The following is a 22744-nucleotide window of genomic DNA, read 5'->3' on the forward strand; positions in this document are numbered from 1 at the left end:
TGATAATTATCGTAGCATGGCATCCCCATAGTGGAAATAATTAGCATTGACTCCATGATTCCAGTAGGCTGATCAATCACTTTATTATACTATACTATACTATACTATACTATACTATACTATACTATACTATACTATACTGAAACTCATCGCCCTTACAGACAGTCTGATACAGACAGACCAGATTGGTCAATTGAATCCAAAACACCATCACCAATGGCCAGTTAAGAAATGACCCTTTGGTAAACAAGTCGCCATGACACATTCCACATGTTCACAACAACAGGTGCAGCAAGTGAAGATAAGAATTATTTCTCACTCTTTTCTCTGATCTTCTCACAGCCTTCCCCAGGACAATGCCTGGGAGAGTTGTGCCTGCTGCTCTCTATGGACAGAGCTGCAGCCACAGACAATACCTTCAGATAATTGTGAGCAAAACATCTTGGGCAGCTTTCCTAATTATGTGATTTCAAGCAGGAAAATCATGAGGCTCTGAAGAACAACGTGGACCTCATGGCAATCATTACTGGAGACAATCTGCCAGTGACATTCTCACCAGTGCTCACTCAGGAAAACCAAGGATGAGATGCATCTGATCTTACTTCATATGGCTTCCAGGGCACACAAGTCACATTGCTTTGTGGAGAAAGAGAGACACTATTTCCAAGTTTAAATGCCTCCTCATATGGGATGTGTGTGTCTTAGAATAAGGAAACTCATCACTCTGGAGAAGTGTCTCTACAACCAGGCATGACAATCTGGAAAAGTAGCTCAGATGCATTCTGAACAGATAAACAGGGCCATATTTGAAAGATTAAGAAAATCAGTAACAGAAATACAAACAGAAGCCAGACATCCCAGAACTACGCTCACATTTCATTTGCTTCCCTAGAGACCAGATGCACAGCTTAACAACCCCACTGAGAACAATTCTCCTGATCAACCTGTCTCTTCCATGAGCACAGGAAGATGCTAGCTGTGCTACTGAGGCATGTGGTCACTTTCCTGCCACTGCTGAGCAGGACAGAGCTAAATAAATCCCCTCTGCTATCAGAGGAGAACAGGTACAAGTGGTTCTGCAGCTGCCATGAAGAGACAGCAAGGAGCAATTCCTGTTTTAAATGCTGGTTGCAGCACAGAAATAAACGAAACATGCTGTCCATCAAGCAAATTACATGAAGTACAGGAATATCAAGACAAAAAGTCCACATTCAGACACCTGTTGACTGAAGTTGTTCAGGGATTGTCTTGCTCTTTGCTACTCAAACTTGGTACTGTATGAGGGTAAGAAAGCATGATTTAGCCAGGCCAAAGCACATGGATGAGAACTGCATCTTTGTGGAATGGCATCTTTCTTCCAGACTGAGATTTCTCATCACAACACCCATCTGAAGAAGACTCCACTCAGATGAAAAAAAGCCCTGGTTGAATTTACTTGTCCCAAGTCAGGCAGCAGAGACTTGACCCTCTCACAACCTCCACAACACTGCCCTTGCCACTGCACTGGATTGTCTGAGCTGCATCCAATGGGTGTCTTTTTGTCTCTCAATTTTTGTAGAAAGCCCTCCAGAGAAGTTGTGGTCAGCACAATGCAGAAGTAGACATTTTTTATCCTAGAGCATTTGTAGGGAAAGGAAACCATCTGTGGCGTTGGTCATCTCTGCCAGAAATATTTTCCTGAGCAAGAGACATGTAAAGCTTGTTACGTGCTTTGTCACATCTGACAAAAGTGCTCAGTACCGTTTGCTAGCAGACAATGTGGCCTGGGGCTCCTTTGAGCCATCGTTCCTCTCCTTCACCGGCTCCTTGACAGATGGGCCTTCAGCCTTCTGGTTTTCCATCCCCTACAAAGACATAGAGAAACCCAATCAATCTTAAGAATATAAAACAGGAAATTCCCAGTTTAAAATACAAGTTAGAACCAGGATCACTGCTACCAAGGCTTAGGGAAACATTTCCTAACTTACAGATGGAAACAGACCAGAGATTCAGTGATGCCAACTCTTTGTTTTCAACAGCCCAAGGCAGATTATGGATGCTACCAGTCAGAGCAGCAATCTAAAATCCCAAATTCCTTAGTCTTGAGCATAAGTGGGAGTAATGCAAACTGGCAGGCAATGAGTGTTCATGAAGGAAGCAGCAGAAAAAACTGGACTCTTTGGGGGTTGGCCCATTGTGTTGGAAGTTGATTTGGTTCAACACTCACTCTCCCTGTGCCTGCACAAAGGCAGGCTCCCTTCTGTAAGGTCGATTAAAAAAATAAAATCCTCCCCATCAAACAAACAAAGGATTTTCCAGTGGATGCTGCTGAATTCACCAAGCTTCTTCCAGCTCCACAGGGCTGGACAGCAGGGCAGTATTCCCAAAAGACAGACAGTAATTGTAGTAACTAGGATTGACCTGGACATCTTTTGTAAATTTGGAAATTTTCTTGGCATTACTACTTCCAGTGTCCTTTGCAAAGACTCTGTTATCTTCAGAAGCACAATTCTCACTTAATTGCTTTACAGGGGGCAGAGTAGGGAGAGCATGGTGGGGGCCTATGCTTAAATGTAAACCCATTTTCTCCTCTTTCCCTTTCCTCTTTGTGACCGATATTGAAAACATTCAAAACCCCACCTTTTCCCTAATAATATCAGTTCCTTTGTGGTCTGCAGATGAACAGGCTGAGGATTAACAGCTCATTCCCAGGAGCAAAATGATTCAGCAGAAGAGGAATGAGCTAAAGACAGATTGGGTATGTTTGATCTCATATTAGCAGTGGCAATACTTGCACAAGGGAGACATTTCTCCTGCCAAGCACTTACTTTCTTCTTAATTCTTGTCAGAATATCTTCCAGGTCACGGGGGGGAAGAGATTGTTTCAGAAGCATTTTAAATTGTTGATGACTGAGCAACATCTTCACCATCTCCTGTCCATAATGCCTAAGGAAGGAAGGAAGGCAGGAAGGAAACAAAAAACAAAAGTAAAACACAGGAAAAGTGTTAACAGAAGAGGCTGATGCCTTAAACTCATCAGGTGCAATCCCTGCATGAGAAGGCATTACCTACTCAGCAAAGAGGGAGATTTACCTCACTTGACACTGCACAGTGAAGTACAGAGCTGAACACAAGAGGCAAGAGGAGAATGTGGGGCAACAGAAAAATATAATTTCACTCTGAAACTGAGGGTGTGCTTCTGTGGCATCAAAGGATCCCAGTGACCAAGCAAAACACACCTGCTTTGTTGTCAGAGCCTGTTAGCAGTGTCTTGCTGCCATTGCACAATAATTTGCCTTTCTTTAACTGGCAGGGAAGCCAGGACAAAACACCTCATGCGATTATTTTATACTATGTGTATGCACAGAGACAGCTAGTTGCTCTGGTGTTCTTGGCAGCTATTAATGGCAATTTCATCATCAAGGAAGGGGATTTTAGTGGTTTGGGTTGATTTTGCCACTAGGAAACCACAGTTTTCTTCAAGAAGAAATGTGGAGCTCACTGAGCCATAGATAACAGCATTCTAGAAATCTTCAGAACAGGTTTAGAAGGTCGGAAAAGATTGGCTAAAGACCCCTGACATATTTCTAGGATAGTCTGAAGTTAATGAGAAATGCATGTTTGGGATCCTTCAGTGATGAACATTAGCCAACACTTTGCCTTTCTGTTGTGCACCTAAGGCAAATCAAAACTGTTGGACTGGCTGATCTGAGCTCTTTTGATCTCAGTAAAGAATCCTTCAAGCCACAGGAAAAAGTTGGCTATGTTCCTTTTTGCTGGCCAACCTAAGGTTTCCCAGTACAGCCATTTGCCCAGGCAACCCAGACCAAGCAGTGGTCACAGTGCCAAGGCTGACAGAGCTCAAGAAGAGTTTGGACAATGCTCTCAAGCACATGGAGTGACTCTTAGGGTCACTGCACATGGCCAGGAGCTGGACTCGATGATTCTGATGGGTCCCTTCCAAGTTAGCATATTCCATGATTTTATGACCCTTATTCACAACGTGAGGTAAGTTCACATTCCCTTTAGTTTCCACTCTTGTGTTGTTTCACCTTTATAGCCAGACACAAAACGGTTTTCCTGTTTTGGGAGGTGAAATGAAGATCATTACCTTGTGTCCTTGTGACAGTCCTGAGCAAGCTTCCCTGCCACGTGTGGCAGCCTCTCAGCCCTGGGTGTGCCTGCGAGCTTGGTGACTCCAATTCTCTCCATCAGGGACAGGAGCAGTTGGGCCGCACACTCGCGCACCGGGGCGTGGCGGCTGCTGGGGAGGAGAGAGCAAACCCTGGGCACAGGGACAAGGAGCAGCAGCAGCGCCGGCCTTGGCCAGAGCTGCTCCCTGCCCTTGCTGGGGGAAGGAGCCTGGGCTCTCCCTGCCCCTTCAGACACCTGCAGAAGGTTCTGGCCTCAGCTAAACACCAAGTTAGCACTGTACACAAGGCCTGCCTGCATGGAAGAGGGAGGAATTCAGTCTCCCTGCACTGTCTGATACTCAATTTCTTTCACAGTATTTACTCGGAGAAAGATTAAAGAAATAGATGACATGAATAATTTAGAAATTAGAGACAATTGATGCTGATCCATCAGAGAGCACCCAGTACACAGAGCTGCAGCAGGATTGAGGCTCTTTCCACCCATTTATCCCCAAATCTGCAGACCTTTGGAAAACAACAAATGCAGGGAAAACATATTGTGGGCCATGAAGTTGCAGAATATCCAGCAATGCAGCCTTGTTTCTTCTGTGGGGCTTGGCAATGGATCCATCTGAATGTTTTACCCTATTGCAAAGCTGAGGAAAGGGTGGCAGGCAGTTTAGCCAGGCTGTCCTGTTCTAGAGAGTGTCTCTTGGGAACTATCAGGCCCAGCACCAACATTTAAGGCAGCATTTGCTCCAACTGTCCCATGGCAGTCAGCCTGTGAAGGTGCCTGCAAAGTGATTCATCATCTCAAGGCTAACATGAAACATCAGTTTGAAGAGAAAGCAGAGCTCTGAGGCCAGGACAGTCATACAAGACTCCTTTGGCAGGAGCTGCACCTGCAGTGCAGGCTGTGCCACACCCAGCAGATTGTCCCCCATGTGCTCCACACTCCAGCAAGGACACTCCTCATTTTTCAAGTTAATGACATCATGAGGAGACATGGTTTTCCCAGGGCCTCTGTGGTTAGCACTGTGAAATACCAAACACTGCTCACAGCTGCAATTGCAATTGTCCCTCTTCCCACAAAAGCACAAGGCTCTATCCATGGCCTTTGCAGGCACTTTCACTTCCCCATCAGTCACCACATCTAGGAAACTCTGACAGACTGGGAGAACTCCAGGAAGCAGCAGGAAGCTGAGTCAGAGGAGCTTTAGTTTGGATATCAGGAAAAAGGGGTTTTCACCCAGAGGGTGGTTGGGCACTGGAACAGGCTCCCCAGGGCAGTGGTCACAGCACCAAGCCTGACAGGGCTGAAGGAGCATTTGGACAACAATCTCAGGCACTTGGTGTGACCCTTGGGCTGTTCTGGGCAAGGCCAGGAGCTGGACTCGATGGTCCTGATGGGCCCCTTCCAACTCCCCATATTCTACACTTCTCTGATTCTGAGAACTAATGGGCTGCAGGAGGGCAGAAATAGGTGACAAGAGGAAAGAAGTGAGGTTGGTTGGAGAATCAAGTCACTGAGTCCACAGAAGATGCAGGATACAGGACCCTTCCCTCCCAGCATTCCCATTCTCTCTCTCATCCCTTCTCGCTCCCACACACACGAAGGTGAAGAATATCACTAAAAGAAAAGAACTTACTTCACTCCCATGTCCATGAGAGCAGTCATTGCTCGTGCAGGAGTCACATGCTCCACCATGATCCCCAGGGTCTGACTGGCTGCTTTCTGAACAAATTCTGGGGAGCTGGACACCATCTGGAGAAGGACCCGAGCAACCTCATCCACCTCAGCATCCATGTCCTTCTTCAAGGTCATAAAGAGCTCTCCCAGAGTGACAACGGCAGAGTAGGACACCTTGGACCGGAGGTTGGTCACCTGGGGAAGTCATGACGGGAAACATAAGAATCACCTTGAAAAGAAAACCAGTTGGCTTCAACAGAAGTCCCAGGAAATGACCACACATCCCACTGTTTCCAGAGGAACATAAAAGAACAAGAAGAGCAGGAGAGCACAAGCACAGAAAGGCACTTACTCTGGCACCAATTTCTGGCCTCAGACCTGCTCACTGCAGGCCTAAAATAAGAATTTCATTGGGTGCTTAACCCTTCTAAAATGTCCAGAGCTTTGATTTTAGGCCATTTTACTAGAAAATTAAATTAAGAGCTGCTTTCAAATAATAAATGCACAAGTCATAAAGACAAAAGAATCATGTGCTCCTGTTCAAAAAAGCAACACCAGCAGTTGAAGCACTCAGCCAGGAAACAGAAAACACAGGTTCAGTTCTGCAGAATAATTTACAGTGTTGAATTACAACTTGGGCAGAGACTGGGACTCTGGCAAACAACATCATTAGTGTCTCAGTTTCTGCATTTGCACATTGCATTATAAGGGCACCACACTCAAAGATGAGTGTCAGATACCCGACCTGCCAGTAAATACAGCTGCATGTACCCACAGATCCTACAGATAGCTGATAGACATTGGAAATATCAGGTCTAAAACTAGAAATGAAGGCAGACCCTGAGCACACCTGGAGATGAGCAAGCACATACCTACTCTACACACCATGTATGAAGTATGGGGGCAATTCAGAACAATGTTCTCACCTCGCTGGTAACTGCCAAGCAAACCTCACGAAGTCGACAAAGCAGGACCTCTGAATGGGACCCAGCCAGGTGTTGGATGGTGAAAAGTCCCTTCTCCTTCAGCTCCCTGAAAGGCAGAAGATTGATTTTTCTCTCCACCAAGGCAGCACCCTCTGAAATGACCAGGCTGGCAGCTCAGTTGAACAATGGGAGGTGCTTTTTATGGATTGCTTAATGAAATTGTGGAACGCGTTGCCCCAGGATGTGTTGGCTGTCAAAAGCATACACAAACCCAAGAGGCAAAGAGAGGGGTTTCAGAGTGGCCATTTCAGAAGACAGTCTTTCTGAAATCTCTGGCACATGAGGCCCCTCTGTCACTGCTTCCAAGAAGCTGTGAGACCGGGCCGTGCTGCTGTTTGTTGTCACCTCCCTGTACCTGTCCCTGAGACACAGTGCCACCGGGCTGTTATTGGGGCATTTTCCTTCTTTGTCAGCCCCAGCAGGCATTCAGAGGGAGAGTCTGCACTGCCACTCTGGAGCTGAGTTTCCACTCTACAATCTAGGCCTCTCTGTCACCCCCTCCACTCCACATCACACATTCCCCAAAAAAGCCAGCAGGATGTCCTAGGAGATTCCACCCCTGGGCAACAGCTGTGGAAACTCTGGCTTTTCCCAAAAACCCCTACCTAAAACAACCCCCACAACAGCAACAGGATATTTAAAAGGTGCAAACAACTCTGTCTCTGAGCACTTGCTTTGTGCAGGCCATCAGCCACAGGAAGGTCTGTGAGGCATCAGGGCTCCAGCCCAGGGCTGGTGACCAATCCCATGGGCAACCTGAGTGTCATCTGGACCCCCCACACCTGCAGAAGCTCTCTGCACCTCACAAGACACCAAAGAGAAATGGGGAAGAGAAAGCAGAAGAGAAAGGGCAAAGCAAAGGTGACTGCACAAGGAGATGCATCGTGGCAGATTTTTCATGCTTATCCCAGTGGGAATGGATTCCTTGCCCCTCTGTGAATGAAGCATCCAGCAGAGAGTGACCAAAAAGCCATCAAAAAGAAAACCAATATCAGCTAACATTTGTACGGTTATCACCTCTGGCTGTGTATAATTTTGGGACACATGGTGAGTATTGGCAAAACATCTCAGGTCCATATGAAGCAGTGAGTAGGAAGAAGTTGAATTCCAAAAGTGCAAAATACCTAGAGGATTTCCTTTCTTCTTCCTTCTCTTCTGCCATTGAGCCCTTCAGGAGTAATGGCAGGCTGAGGAACTTGAAAGCACAGCTCAGTCCATTTCTCAGAAAAAGGAGTTCCCTGGAACTGCTTCTGGAACTGCCATGCAGGAGGTCATGGGGAGACCCTGTCACCTGCCATTGCTGTCAGCAGTGGGAGCAGAGAGGATCCTACTCAGTCCCACTGGGCCGGTGGCCCAAGGCACCCAAATCTCTACACTCAAAACTTCTGCCATCCTGCTTCTGCCTGATTTGCCTTCTGCCTGATTTGCCTTTAGCCAGCAAATCAACTCCTTCCAGAGCTTTCTCTCTTCCCTCAAGGTTTCCTTTGCAGCTCCATGGAGCAGCAGGCAAAGCAAGGAAACAGCACAGAGCTGCTGCAGCTGCAGCACTGCTGCAGAGAAAGGCCAAGAAAAGGCTGCTCTCCAATCTTCATCCTCTCTCTACTCTGGAGTGGTTTCACCAGTGCCCTTTGGCCCTCTGGGCTCTCGGGGCTCCGAGGCACAAGCAAGACACGCTTCTGACCGACCTTCACACTGAGAGGTCACAGAGGGAACGGGGCCTTTCTTACCAGTCATCGCTGCCCAGAAAGGAGAGTGCCTCCTGCAAGGACTGCTGAGGGTCTGCAGAGGCTCTGTCCTTCTGCCCACGCCCACGGAGTGGCTCCTCTCGGCGCCTGGCCCCAGGGGCCGTCTGCGAGGTCACTGTGAGGAGAGGGTTGGCCATGGGCGCTGCAGCCCCGGGCAAGGCCCCGCCATGGAGCGGCCTCAGCCCCATCTCCCAGCCAGGGCTCCGTGTGGCACAAACTGGCACTGGCTCAGAGGCTTCCCTGCTCTCTGGCTCCTGGGGCTTCTTGCTTGCTCCCAGCCGCCCCCAGCCAGGCCCAGCTCCAGGCTGAAGCTGACAATTGCCTCGCAGCGCCAGCTCCCCAGTGCCACAGGTGCCACAGCCAGCGGCAGTTCCTGTGGCCACAGAGCTCCCGCTCCCTGCGAGGCAGCGCTGACCAGCAGCACTGGCTGCCCACGAGGGAACCCCTCAGGTGCCCCTCTTGTCTCAGCGCCCTGATTGCCCCCAGCCTGAGGACAGGGGCACTCTGCAGCTCCCTGGGGAGAGCCCTGCAGCTGCCTGGAGACAGCACCAAGCCAAGAGTGAACAACCCAGCCCTGCTGGGCCCGGTTCAATCCCCACGGAGCAGCTGCCAGGGAACAGCCACACCTGACCCTTCCCACCTGAGAGCGCCTCTGTTCCCATTGACTGCAAATATTCTAGACAGAGGCAGCTGAGTGCACACCCATTTTAGCCTGCTATTGGGAAGGAGTACTTTATGGATTTTGCTCTTTCCAAGCATCATGAACTTTTTTCAGAGGTACACACTGCCTGTATTTCAAGGATGCTGAGGTGAAATTTATTTGCCATCTAATGGACATGTTTGTAAACTCAGCAGTTTCTAAGCTTTCTCTTGTGTAAAAATGCAATTTTTCAGACTAGACAGTTGATAAAAAAGCCTTCCAAATGTACTCTGAGGATAAAAATATGCAAATACAGATCCACGTTGTTGGCAGATGCACTCTCTTGTTAATCAGTTGACCTGGGCTTGCCTTAATTGAATTTTTTTGTAAGGAAAAAAATTTTACAAGGTATGAGAAAAATCTGGTGATAAATGCATTCCTTATGAAACCCATTTGTCATCAAAAGCACTGTCAATCAAAAATTTCATGTTGTGCACTCAAAAGCTCATTTTCTAACGTGTAGATTAAAACATTTGACATGTTTATAAGAATGGAGTATAAATATTGCACAGAATCTAGATGAACTGCTCTGGACTCTGTAGGGTTTTTGTGCTACCTTGCATGTTCTCACAAAGTATGGAGGAATGACAACTTCAAAAATATTCAGAGGGGAGCTAATCTGGATGTCACTGAGGTACCTCAGCCACTGACACCAGTGATGTAGACACACACATCTAGATTCACTGTGAATGGAGAGCCACGTCAGGCTATGTCCTGGGGTGACGTTATGATGCTTGTATATCCCCATTCATCTGTTCTGTGCCTTTAAGACCGGCTCTGAAGAGTGGAAGTTTTGTTTGGGTTTCTCTTATCAGGGACACAGAGACAAGCGGTACATAAGGCTGTTTTTTTCACTTCCAGCTTCAGCTTGCTGCTTTTGCTTGCTCTCTTTTTCTGCTCTTGCTTCTGCTCTGCTTTCTGCCTCTGCTTATTAGCTAGTTCTAGCTAAACAGTCCACATTGCTTCCTGGACTGTTTCTCCTCTCCTGTTCCTGTGACCATCTCGAACCTGCTCCGGACTGGGACCCGGAAACACCGAAGGTTCGGCTGCAGCAGCTGCCCCAGCGCCGGAGGGACTGAGAACAGAGCAACCACCCCCCCTGAAAGAGACTTTCTGACTTTGCCATCTTTCTCAGAGCGGTGTCATCGGGTATTGTTCATTTTGTGTGCTGGGGGGTGCGGGGCCAGTCAAATAAACAGGTTCTTTCCACCTCTCTCCGAGGAATTTTTTCCCGAACCGGTTGGGGGGAGGGGCCGTGTGGGTTTCGCTTTCTGGAGGGGCCCTCCTTTGCAGATTCTTTAACAAATTTGCCCTAAACCAGTACAGGCTAGTTCTGGTCAATTCTGAACATGGAAGTAGCATCACTAGAGAAGAGCATTCAAGTATCACTCCTAGCTCCCTTCTTCTTATCTCACCCTACTTGGGATCACAGCACAGGCAAGGGCTACCCACAAAGGAGGGACAAGAGCCACTAGGGACTCTCTGCTGTCCATTTGCTGCAGGCAGCAAACAGCCTGGGAGGAGCAGGCAGCCCCTCCTGGCTGCCATCTGCTGCACAGGGGTGCTGTATTTGCTGGCTGACACAGGAGGCACTGCTTGTTCCCTCTTGGCACTGCAGGCTGTGGGGTGGCTGCAGTGAGGAACCATTGGGCACTTCTGGAAGCAGCAGCAGCACGACTGCACCAAGCCACTGACTGCCCTGCAGAGACAGCCCTTGCTGGAGAGCAGAACAGCTGGCTGCAGAACTGGACAGCAGCACCAGCACAGGGCCCAGATGGTGAGCGAACAACTGATCGTGGTGGTTCTCATAGGAGCACAGTGAGCACAGCAGCAGACTGCCCTGCAGCTCATCCCTGCACTCACAGCTGCCTCCTGGCACCAGTGCTGTAGTTTGGACTCTTAGGATGGGCAAAAGCCAGAGCTTAGGCCTTTACCACGACTTTATTCAGTTCAACTTTCCAATGGATCTCTAAGAACCAACTGCTCCAGTACGTCCAAGCTGGAGTAACTCAAAAGTAGATTTGCTGTTCATTCTCAGGACAGACTATGGAGCCAAGATCCCAGCAGTGCTGGCTGAGGCAGGAGGCAGTTTGTGCTCCTTGTGCAAGGAAAAACCCAAGTGGGAAAAGCTGCCATGGAGCAGGCTTACCTGAGGAGCTGCATGGGAAGCTGCCATCCCCATGGATGATGGGTGAATTGGGCAGTAAGGGCACGTTGTCCTGCTTCCTCAAGACCTTCTCCTTCAAGGCACTACCAGGGTGTTTTCTATGCCCTCTAGAAGCTGTGCCATCAATAGGTGGTAGGCTGACGGCTGCAGGGACCAAAGAGGAGCTTGTAAGGGGAGAGTGCTGGACAGGGTGACAATGGAAAGGATCAGAAAACTTGCTGGAGCTGGGTAACATCTGCTTGTTACCCCAAAGAACTTCAAGTATAACAATGAAATACCACTTTATATCAAGTATAACACTAACATGGGACAATGATCACAGAATCTTAGAAGAGTTTGGGTAGGAAGGCACCTTTAAACATCATCTAGTCCAACCCCTGTGAGAAGGGACATCTTCATCCTGATCAGGTTCCTCAGAGCCCCATGTAAGCTGGCCTTGAACACCTTCAAGGATGGACCAACAACAGTTTCTCTGGGAAAACCTTCCAGCTTTTCATCCCCTTCATTATAAAAAAAATTCTCCCTTATGTCTAATCTAAATCTACCTTATTCTAGCTTAAAACCAAATTGCAGTGATGCTTCCCCTAAGAAACAAGGAAACCCAGCATTGCTTTGCCTTTGTTCTCCTGTTCCAGAGGCTGGCGGGGCAGTTGCCAAAGGAAAGTGCAGATAACCCTGCATGCTGCCCTTGGGCTGAGTGCTGCCTCCTCAGGGCCCCGCTGCCGCCCTCGGGCAGCGCTCACAGCCCTGCAGGCAGAGCCCCTCAGCCGGGATCCACTCAGGATCCACAACTTCTGCTGCTGCTCCTGGGGCTGCAACAGAAGCCCTGGCTGGGGCTTCAGCACAGCCCTACAGTGCCAGCTCCTCAGCAGGGAGTGGCAGAAGGATCTCTGGTGTTTTCATTACAAGGAGCTGAATTTTGTTTCTTCCAGGCTGCAGCCTGGTTGAAAAGCATTCTTTTGGACTCCCCTTCCCTGGAGGCTGCTCTCCAGGAGAGAGTCTGAAGCCCCAGTGTACTTTGCAAGACAGAATTTTCTTCTCTGAAAGACTTTAGAGGTGAAGGAGGGAAGCTGATATTCTGTTACTGACTCAGTGAGGCCGTGGGCAAGACACTTCATGCCTCTGTATTTTTCTTTGGGAAACAGAATTAAATCCCAAGCAAGCTTCCACTCAGATGCAAGCTGAACAGCTCCCCAGTCTGACTGCAACACTGTGCAAAGGGCAAGCAAGTGGTCAAAAAGGACCACCACAAGTGTAGCCACTACTTACTTGCTTCAGCTGCATGCCCACGCTTGACTGTCTCAGGAATAGGTGGCAATGATGTTTTCCTTTGTCTCCTTTTCTTCATCTCTCTCTCCAAAAGCTCTGCGTCCTTCCGCCCCAAGTTCTTTTGAGCCAACATGCACAAAGCAGCACGGATCTGGGTGCAATGGAAATACATCATAGACTGTAAGCAGAAATACACAAACCACACACAACATCTCATCAGGAGCACAGAGTCCACAGAGTGCCCTAGGCTTCAATGCAGCTCCATCCACATTCCAACAGTTTCACAGGAATGTCTCCTGTCCTCACCTTGGCAATTACACACAGTGAGGTGGAACACTTTAGTGCCACAACCTTACACTGCTGCAACTGCAATCAATGTCAGGAAGCCCTGCTTGAAGCATGAAAGTCATAGGAGTGCTCCAAGGCAGAGGAAGAGCTGACATGGCTAGGGAGCAGGCAGTTCAGTTCCTACAGGCCATGGCAGGAGAATAAAAACCATGTGCAATACCCAGCAAGGAGGGCTAATGCGCTGTTGCTTAACACTCATGGCCAGGAATTGCAGCTGTTTCTCACTTCCTGGCTTCTGAAGGACTCAGCTCTGAAGGACTCTGAAGGACTTGGTCTCTGAGATCAGGAGACCAAAAGGAGGAGTCATGTGAAAACAAGTTGCAGAAGCATTGATGTTCATGAGCAGAAAACTTGAGAATGAGAGGGCTGTGAGATACAGCCACAAAGGTAACCAGGAAAAATCAACCTCTCCCATTTTCTTTTGCAGCCTTGCTTGCACCCAACATTAGAATCTTTGCCTCTCTGCTTCCAAGGATGCACTTTGCCCACATTCACTGATGTGTAGCTTGCTCTGTCATTTAGAACTTCTCTAAAACAGCCTTTGCACATAAAGAATGCTTCTGACATGACCTTAGCACCATCTCCAAACCAAGAATCTTGGCACCACTGGAAATAGCCAAGCAATGGTTCTGTAGCTGTCCAATGTATTCCCAAGGGAATCCCCATTCCCCAAGAGTGGAAGATGATGATTTTCAGTGACATTTTGGGCCAAGCACTAAACAGCCACTGGAAAGGAAGTTCACTCATGCCTGTCCTTATCCCTTACCTTTCCAAAGGCATCCCTCAGCTCTTTGTCCCTCATAGGACCAGGACTGGTGGGATGATCTGTCTCCTTGGCCTGGCTCAGTGGGAGGCCTGGAAATGGAAGCAAAGGTTCCTGTATACCTCTGACAGACTTCAAGTCCCCAAAAACACAATGCTGGGCAACAGGCAAGACAGGTTCCAGAGTGCAGAGCTCTCAAGACACAGAGATTGGGATTGAGAGCAGCAAGGTACAATGCCTAGACCCTCTCCCAAGGGATGGGCTACTGGCAGCAGACATGACTTGACTCTGTTGGCCAGCAGACTGAAACCTGCTGCTTGATGAAGGCCCCAGCCCCTGCATGCTGGAGAGCCTCTGTGTGTGATAGAGAAGGGCAGAGATGATGATTGCTCTTGACAGAGATTCTTATCTGCCCTTATTATGCTGATTGTAGTAAACATCATCTTTCCAGTTCCTGAAAGAAGCCCCAGGTTCTAATACCTGGATGCATTTAGACCAACATTGTCTTCTCTTTGTTGGAATATTTCAGAGGACATTCAAAGAAAATCTGAGCATTGCAGGAGTGCAGGAGTGTTACCCAAGTGTGAACTGTGTTCTTGACACTAGATATTTCATTTTCCCCAAAGATTTTCATTCTAAACTGTATGAGATTGGGCCACTTTCAGGCCAGGCTAACTAAAGGCTGATTTTCTAGTTGCAATTCTATACAACAGCTTCACAGAGGATAAATTAAGTGGCAATGCAGTAGAAAAAAAGCAATGTCTTAAATCAGGATTTTTTGCCCCTGCAGAATGGTCAGCATAATAATAAAAAAGGAGACTTAGATAGCAACTCTGTGAAAGGAGGGCCTTGGAAGGTAAAAGAATTTGGGATGTTGGCAGGGAAACTACAGATCCCAAGGTAACCTCCTTGGGACCACTGCTGTCAGTCAGGCCAGCAAAATGGACATACAAAATGTAACAGAGGCAGAGATGCAATCTAAAGCATCTGAAGCTCCATATTTCACGGGACACATTTCCTGGAAATGTCTATAAAGCTGCACAGGGAAACATGCTCCTGGCTGGCAGACACTTGAGGCAGGCCAGGGCAAAACCCTGAGCCACTTGCCCAGAGCTGGCACAGGCACAGCCTGGCCTCTGGGCTGCCCTGGGACAGCAGGGAGCCCAGAGCCCTGTGCTCTCCAGGAATGGCTCAGCTGCACATGCACCCTCCTGCTCCTCTGCCTGCCCCACAGCTCAGCAGCCCCACAGCTCCAGGGGCACTGGCAGCAGCACAGCTCATTGCAGGGGCACATGCAGGGCACAGCTGTTCCCTGGCAATGTGCACAGCCTCTCTGGGCTGCCACAAGACCCTTCCTCGTGCCAGCCAGCAGCCCAGCTCCCCCTGCCCTCTGTCCTTGTCCTCCCTGCAGTGCCCCTGGGGCTAGCGCTACCCCGCGGCTCTGCTGGGGCTCCTGGGCCAAGGCCCCTGAGCCACCCGCGAGCCCAGACCTCCATTCCCAAGGCCGGGCTCCAGGACAGGAGGCTCCAAGCCCAACAGCTCAGCCCATTTCCTTGGGAACAGAGGCATCCCAGCTCCTGTCTTGTACCAAGAGCTCTTTCCCTTCTTCCTCTGCCTTTTTGCTGTAGGCTCAGAAGAAGCTGACATTCAGGTACAAGAGAAGAAGTGAGTTAATTGAATGCATGCCTGTACAATCAACCCATCTAATGGGTGAGGAATTCAAAGTGTATTTTAGTTACTGAGAAGATTGCTTTGTTTTTCATTTTTCATACAACGAGCATCAGTTTCATTTCTCTGGACAATATGGAGCTGGCAAGCCAAGAGAGAAAGGCTCTACTAGTTCATGTGGTGCCCGTTGCCTCCCTACTACTACAGGATCCCTTTCCTTCCAAACAATTGGAAACTCACAGTGCTCTCTAGAATCTGACACGGGCAAGGAAGTAATTGTTTTCAAAAGTAATTTTCAAGCCCTTTTTTTCTGTAGGCCCCACTCAATTCCAGGTCGGGTTTTGCATTTTTGAGATTTTTACATTACTCTTTACAACAAAAAAAGTGCTGGGACACAAACAGTGGCACCACGTTTTAGATAAAAAAGAAGATTTGCTTTCTGTATTAGATGTACCCAGTATTCTGTGAGCCTGTATTGGTAGGGAACAAAGTGCTCATCCCAAAGTTCCAATTTTGCTCTATTTACTTGTTCCAGGGGTTTATTCCCTGCTGTCTTTTCAGCAGAGACACCCAAACACAACATAAACATGACCTGCCTCAAAACATTTCTGATCTTGGCTAATACTGTCAATTCAAAATATTCCTAATGGAAATAGCAGAGGGTAGGTAATTTTTAAATATTCTCCAACAAAGCAGTTAGAATTAAGAGAACTAGTTCTTTACATGGCTGCACAGAGAATAAAATCATATGGCAGCCAAGCAGGATGAGTGTCTTAAACCTGGATTTCTTCATCCTGTAGAATGCTGTAGTCAGTAATAAAAGTGAGACAGGTAAGGTTTAATGAGTTAAGTCATTTCCAGTACAGAATTAGTCCAGAAAAAATGTCACCTTACTTACTGAGCAGTACTATTCCCTAGCCGCATTAAGCATTCCAGCTTCATATCAGTAATTAAAGAGTCATTCCAAAGGGGCCATAGCCAGGATTTGGCAGAACTAACCCTGATCCCCCAAAGGGACCAGGGGATCTGATCCCTTGTTCTGCATCAGCAGAATTATTTCTCCAAGTCTCATCTCTCCTATCATTACACACCCAGAGATGCCAAAGGAACAACAACAGCGTCATTGAGCCTTTCAACTTGAAAGCACTGCCTGACCCAGATGCACCAGAGACTGCATTTTGTCTGGCACAATTCCACTTCTCAGGGATCAGGCAAGGCAGGGACAGGGACAAGGCAGAAGGCATCTCCTGCCCCAGCCTCAGCCTGCAACACTGACACAGGCAGAGAGAGCCAGGGAAGAGATTTGTCACTCTGAACCTGCCATAGGTGGCTTTGGGCTTGTGCTGTCACAGGATGACAAACTCACGCCCTGCGTAGGATGCATCCCTTTGGAAGGCTCTTTCTCCCTAACTGGAAAATTTATAAGGACATGCTGTCAGAGGTGGTTTCCCTATTTCTGCCTATACAATACCAGGCAATGTCCATGAATCTCCTTCACATCTCAAAGGGTTCCGCTCAGAAACTGCCCCAATGAAAGGTTTTCTGCTTCATAAGCAGGAGGAAGGAGTGGGAACATTTCTCATTTCATGCTAAATGCCTTCTTTATCCTACTAATTGTGACACTAGAAAGGCTGCAGGGAGATAAAAAGAATGAGCAGGATGGAGAGGAACGTATCCTCTTCCAGCGCTGCATTTCAGGGGCCCCCAGGTACCACTCAACACTTCACACTGGAGGAATTTTCACTGTGCCACCAGAGAACATTTCCAGAGACTGGGCTCTGGGAGAGTCCACTGAGCCCACCAAAGAACTGAAATGAATTTAAAGAAATTTTGATAACCCAGCTTTCCAAATGTCAACTCTGAGTCAAGACTACAATGGTCATTTTAGGACAGACATGCCCTGTACCTACCTGCATTTTCAGAATTCTTTTTGCTTCTGCAGCTGGGTCTTGGCCTGGAGAAAATGGAGGACAAAAGAATATGTGAGGAGGTAGAAAGAAAAGGGAGAGAATGGGCGTACCATGAAAGGAGGCAAAACTTCTTAGGATGGTCACTATGATAAAGGAGGAAATGCAACCCATAAACCCAACAGGATGCAAAGCTAATTCATTGTCCTTAAGTTTGCCATTGCTGGAGTCACACAGAGGTGGCCAAGCTCCAGCTAAAACACAGCAGTAATTCTTCTACCTGCATCAGAACTCCCTAGTTCTGCTGCCTCTCCTTTTGGAGCCAAGTGGCTCCTGAAGCCTCTCTGAAGCAGCAAGAGCTGCTGAGCTGCATCATGACTCTGGAGGGCAGCTACTTTTGTACAGCTGCCAAAGCTTGACTTTGCCTGCTTGTGCCTTACCCTAGTGACAGCCTCGTGCTACATGTGGTCAGAGCACTGCTGTCTCCTGAGAATGATATTACACCTGCTGGCTCTTTCAAGAAAACAAAGACTGGTTTCCAACTCAGCTGCTAGGGAAGGATGTTCAGATCACACCTTAAAAGCCCCACTAAAGATTCGCAACTGGCATGACACTTCTGTGACTCCCTCTTTATTGTTAGCTCTTGCATAACGGTAATAGCTTCATTTTCTTTTGCATATCCAAGCCAATATTTTTCCATCAGGTACAGTCCTATGCCTCTTCCATAGCACCTTTCCCTCGTTGATCTTAAGCCCAGATCAAAATATTAAATACCAATCGGATTATACATCAGATTTTACATCTATTCTGCAAAATTTATCTGGCATCTTATTTCATTGTGGAGCCACAGGCACAGTGAAGTTACACCTGATGTTTACAGAAGTAGCACCTGAATTTGCAGACACCTCTCCAGTAGCCAGTATTTGCCCAAGGATAACAAAGACCTGCAGGACCCTATCCCAGGCAGTACAGTCCCCAAATGTCACCACAACAATTACAGAGGAATTCAATAGCCAAGCCCACCAGAGGACCCATCTTGAGGTGCTTTGAAGCCCTGCCTCCTCTTCCCCACCACCACCTCTGCTCTTAGGACATGGGTGTTGCCTTTGACATTGTGCTGGATCATCATTTGTGCTGGATCATCACAGATGGCCAAAATGGAGAATACACACAGGTTTGCCTAAATACATGGGACACCTGACTGGGCAAAATGATCCCACGAGATGCGAAGAGAGAGCTGAACAGCTGAACTGCAGCAGCAAACACCTTGACTTACCTCATCTCCTGGGATTCCTGGAATTCCAGCTGAGGAGAGCTTGGCAGGGACCCTGCAGCACTGCCAAGAGGGGGACTCACTGCCCTGCGTATGGGGGGGATCAGAGGTGGTCTCAGTGACCCCTTCTTCATATCCTCACCCCTGGAATACAGCAAGGAAGTCTGGAAAGAGTAGAACATAGTGATCAGATCAAGCATCCAGCCTTGCCCCCATTCATGCCTCAAGACATTTAGCCATGCATTTAACTGGGTCCTGCCAGGAAATGTCAAACGGATCGTCCAGCTTGGCCCAGGATGGGGAAGGGAACACGAAGTGGTGAGGGAGAGACCATGTCACACATTTGCCACCTCTGCCCTCATGCTCACTCCTCTGCAAGTGTAGCTGCATTCCCAGCTGGCATTCACATGTTTGACATCAGGATGTTCTGGTGTGCCACTGCCTCCACTGCCCTTTTGGATGGCATGGCAGTGGCTTTAGATCACTGTTCTATCCCTGCCCCTAAGCTGTCTCACAGCCAGTGCTGATCTCCAGCCAAGACCCCACAAAGCCATTCTGCAGGATGTCAAAACCTGCTTTTCTCAAGCCCCTCATTTCTTCTGCTGCTGCCCTTCCCTTCTACACTTCCCCAGCAGCCTTTGAGCCCAGGTGGTGCTGAGCTTTCAGCATGCTGGCTGCTCTCCAGCTCCTACACATCCATCATCTCAGGCTCCCTGGCACTGAGGAAGTTCAGCAGAGCTCCCCTGCCCTGCTGATCTCTGCAAGCTCTCTGTCTGCCCAAGGTGCTCCAGGGCCCCCATGCCATGGCCAGGAATGGGGCTGGAGGCAGCAGGGGCAGGTGCTCACTCATCCTCAGTATCCCATCATTTCTGGCCCAGCTAAAGAGACAAACCAGAACCTGTTCAAACTTCACTGAAAGGGTCAGTTCCTGACAGGGAAAAGCTCTCCGAGCTCTGCCAACAGCACATAAACTGAACATTTGCCACACAGGACTTTGCTTGGTCTCCTTACCTTATATCCTTTTCCCTCTGAACTCACCTCCTGTTTTTTTCTCCTCTCCTCATCCCAGCCGGTGCCATTTTCCCCATTCTCCTGCTCTCTGCTGCATGTTGGGCTTGGCTTGGTAGGAGGAGAGCTCTTCGGAATGGGAGGCAACGGCTTGGAGGGAAGGAGCACAGAGGAACTTGCCAGGGAAAACCTCTTGGCAAGAGGGTAGCCAGTCAGGCCTGCAAAGTGGAGACACAAAATAGAACAGAGGCCACAATGCAAACCTAAAGCATCTGAAGCTCCATATTTCCTGGGACACATTTCCTGCAAACTTCTAAACAGCTGCACAGGGAAACATGCTCCTGCTGGCAGACACTGAGGCAGGCCAGGGCACAACCCTGAGCCACTTGCCCAGAGCTGGCACAGGCACAGCCTGGCCTCTGGGCTGCCCTGGGACAGCAGGGAGCCCAGAGCCCTGTGCTCCCCAGGAATGGCTCAGCTGCACATGCACCCTCCTGCTCCTCTGCCTGCCCCACAGCTCAGCAGCCCCACAGCTCCAGGGGCACTGGCAGCAGCACAGCTCATTGCAGGGGCACATGCAGGGCACAGCTGTTCCCTGGCAATGTGCACAGCCTCTCTGGGCTGCCACAAGACCCTTCCTCCCAGCAGAGATTGGCCCAGCTCCCCCCTCACCTCTGTGTGAGGCTGAGCCATGCTCATAAGGAGAGAAGTCAGTTAGGTGAACTCCCACCTTTATCATCAACACATCTAATGGGTGTGGTGCTCAAGGGGAATATTTTTAATTATTGAGAAAATTTATTTGGTTTTATTTCTCATGGAACTAGCCTGCATTTAATTCCTCTTAGCAGTATTGAGGTAGCAAGTTTGAAGGGAAAGCTGGAAGCCTCCAATGATATAAAGGGGAAAAAAGATTCCCTCTTGAGGCTGGCCTGTGAATCCACAGGAAAACTCTCAGAGTTGTGATGTTATTTCTGCAAACCACAAAGATCTCCAATCAAGCAGGCAGGCCTTATTGGCGTATCTGTAGCACCGTAATCCCACCCTCAGGCTCAGATCCTATCAGCAAGCAGAGGAAGAATGGGAAATTTATCTGTAATGAGACCCAAAATTGATGGCAAAGAAAACAACAGAATTTGCATCTCACGACCATGTCCAACCTGTAGTCAGTTATGGCCACAGTCCCTGTCCTGGCTGACAGTAGGAGTGATTTGGCTACTGTCAAAAATGAGAAACTAATGATAGAATGTTGTGATGCCTCAGGGCATCCTTGCAGGATCATCTGTAGCTGTCAGCCACCTACTCTGACACAGAGTCAGCACTGACCACCATGGACCAGTTTTCTTTGAAACCTGGGGGGATTTTTTTCCATTTGGCTCTGGCCTTCCATCTCCTTTCTATCCTCACCTTTTCCTTCAGTTGTCTTTCCTTTTCCAGTAAAACCCATGTTTGAACCCGTGCTTCTGCCTGGCAGAAGTGTCTGGGTTTGAGTTTAGGAATGCTCTCACAGCAGTCAGCGCTGGGAGCTTGGTCCCAGTCTTTGCGCAAGGCCGGGTTACTCCAATCGCTGTCACTCAGCACAGAGAGGCAGATCCAGACGTGTCTGCTGCCACTGGGGCCGTGTCCAGCACAACCTGCACCAGCCCAGCGTGGGGCTGTCCCTTTGTGACATGCTCACCATGGTTCTCTCGTTTCCATGGCTGCAAAACCCCACCCCAACTCCATCCCCTTCCATTCCCTTGCCAAGGGCAGCCAGCACTAAGCCCAGACGGGCCAGGCCTGAGCGTTTCACACTGTCTAGGTGTTATGAATATGAACAAGACCAAACTTTCTCCAGAAAAAGAGGTTCTTGTTTATTAAAATAGCTACAAGGAACGGAGTACCCAGGATAAGCCCAGGCACCCACACAGCAAGCCAAAAACAGAACAGTACACTAACCCCAAGTGCACTGGGCTGTCCCCAAAAAAAACCCAAACAAGTAGCCAAAAAGAAGAACCCTGACCCAACTGAACACCCCCCCCCCATTTTTAGCCCCTTTTGAGTCCAGGATTGATCCATTTTGGATCCGCATGATGATTGGTCCATTTCCAGGCTTCTCATTGCTCTTAAACACCGTTCATTCTGGACCAGTCGTTTCTACAGGGCTTCGAATGATTGGTCAGATCTTCCATCCAATCCAGCTTTGACCTCACCTTTCCCCACCAGACCACTGTTCCACCAAACCCTGGATCCTTCTCCTAGCACATTGTAATAAGCCCCGCCCCTCCTTTAACATAATACAATTAACATAATTAATACAATATAATTGAACTATACCCTTATTTAACTTAACTTTTACCTATAACATAGGAAGGAGACCCTTTCCAAAGCTACTTTTCAGGGCCTTTATTTCTGTAATTCCTACTCAGTTCTAGGTTGCAGCTTGTTGGTGTGGGATTTTGTTTAATTCTCTTCACATCAAACAAAGTGCTGGGACACAAACAATGGCACGGGGCTCTCAGGACTCTAGCTGGTCAGAAGACCCCAGGTTAAGTTAGAAAGTCTCTTTTCCCAGCCAGGCGGTTGAAGAAGGAGTCAGAGCTCTTCATTTCTCGGTCTCAAGGTTGTTTCTTGTATCTTATCTATAAACTTCTTTCTCCTGACCTGCCGAGGTCCGCTCAGCAAGAATGTCAGAGGCACTCCACCTGCCTCTGAGGCGGTGTTACCTTTTTTTACTAAAAACTACGTGTACAATGTTTACCATTACTTTCCAGTACCTGTCATCTATGTTAGACAATTTTCTACTCCAAACCAGTCTAAAAGTGCCAACATCACAGCTGAAGATTGAGGCTAGGAAGAAGGAAAAAGGACAAGGCACACCCAAATTCCTCCATCTTGGGACCCCAAGCCCTCATTCTAAAAGCTTCAAAAATCTATTTTTCACCCTGTGACAAGCTAACTATTATTCTACTGAAAATTTCATGGCTTGTAATTCTTCATATAAGGTTGGTAATCCTTTTTTCCAAGGGCTAGATCAAAGGCACAGGGGTCTTGGGCTCTGTGCCAAGGTCTCTGAGCCCCCTGGGCAGGGGCTTGAGTCCTCCAGGGCAGCCAGAGGAATTTCCTGGGTTC

At 48.4% G+C, this 22744-nt stretch overlaps 1 protein-coding gene across 1 annotated transcript in view; it reads left to right on the plus strand.

The window, feature by feature from the left end:
• Positions 1-12800: 12800 nt before the first annotated feature.
• LOC141731336 (uncharacterized) overlaps positions 12801-22744 on the plus strand; it is a 126220-nt gene continuing 116276 nt past the window's right edge. The window contains exon 1 of the mRNA XM_074555955.1: positions 12801-12849. Coding sequence (XP_074412056.1) covers positions 12801-12849 — 49 coding nt within the window. The remainder of the gene's footprint in view (positions 12850-22744) is intronic.

This window comes from Zonotrichia albicollis, chromosome 20 (assembly GCF_047830755.1).
Source record: "Zonotrichia albicollis isolate bZonAlb1 chromosome 20, bZonAlb1.hap1, whole genome shotgun sequence".
Taxonomy (NCBI): Eukaryota; Metazoa; Chordata; class Aves; order Passeriformes; family Passerellidae; genus Zonotrichia; species Zonotrichia albicollis.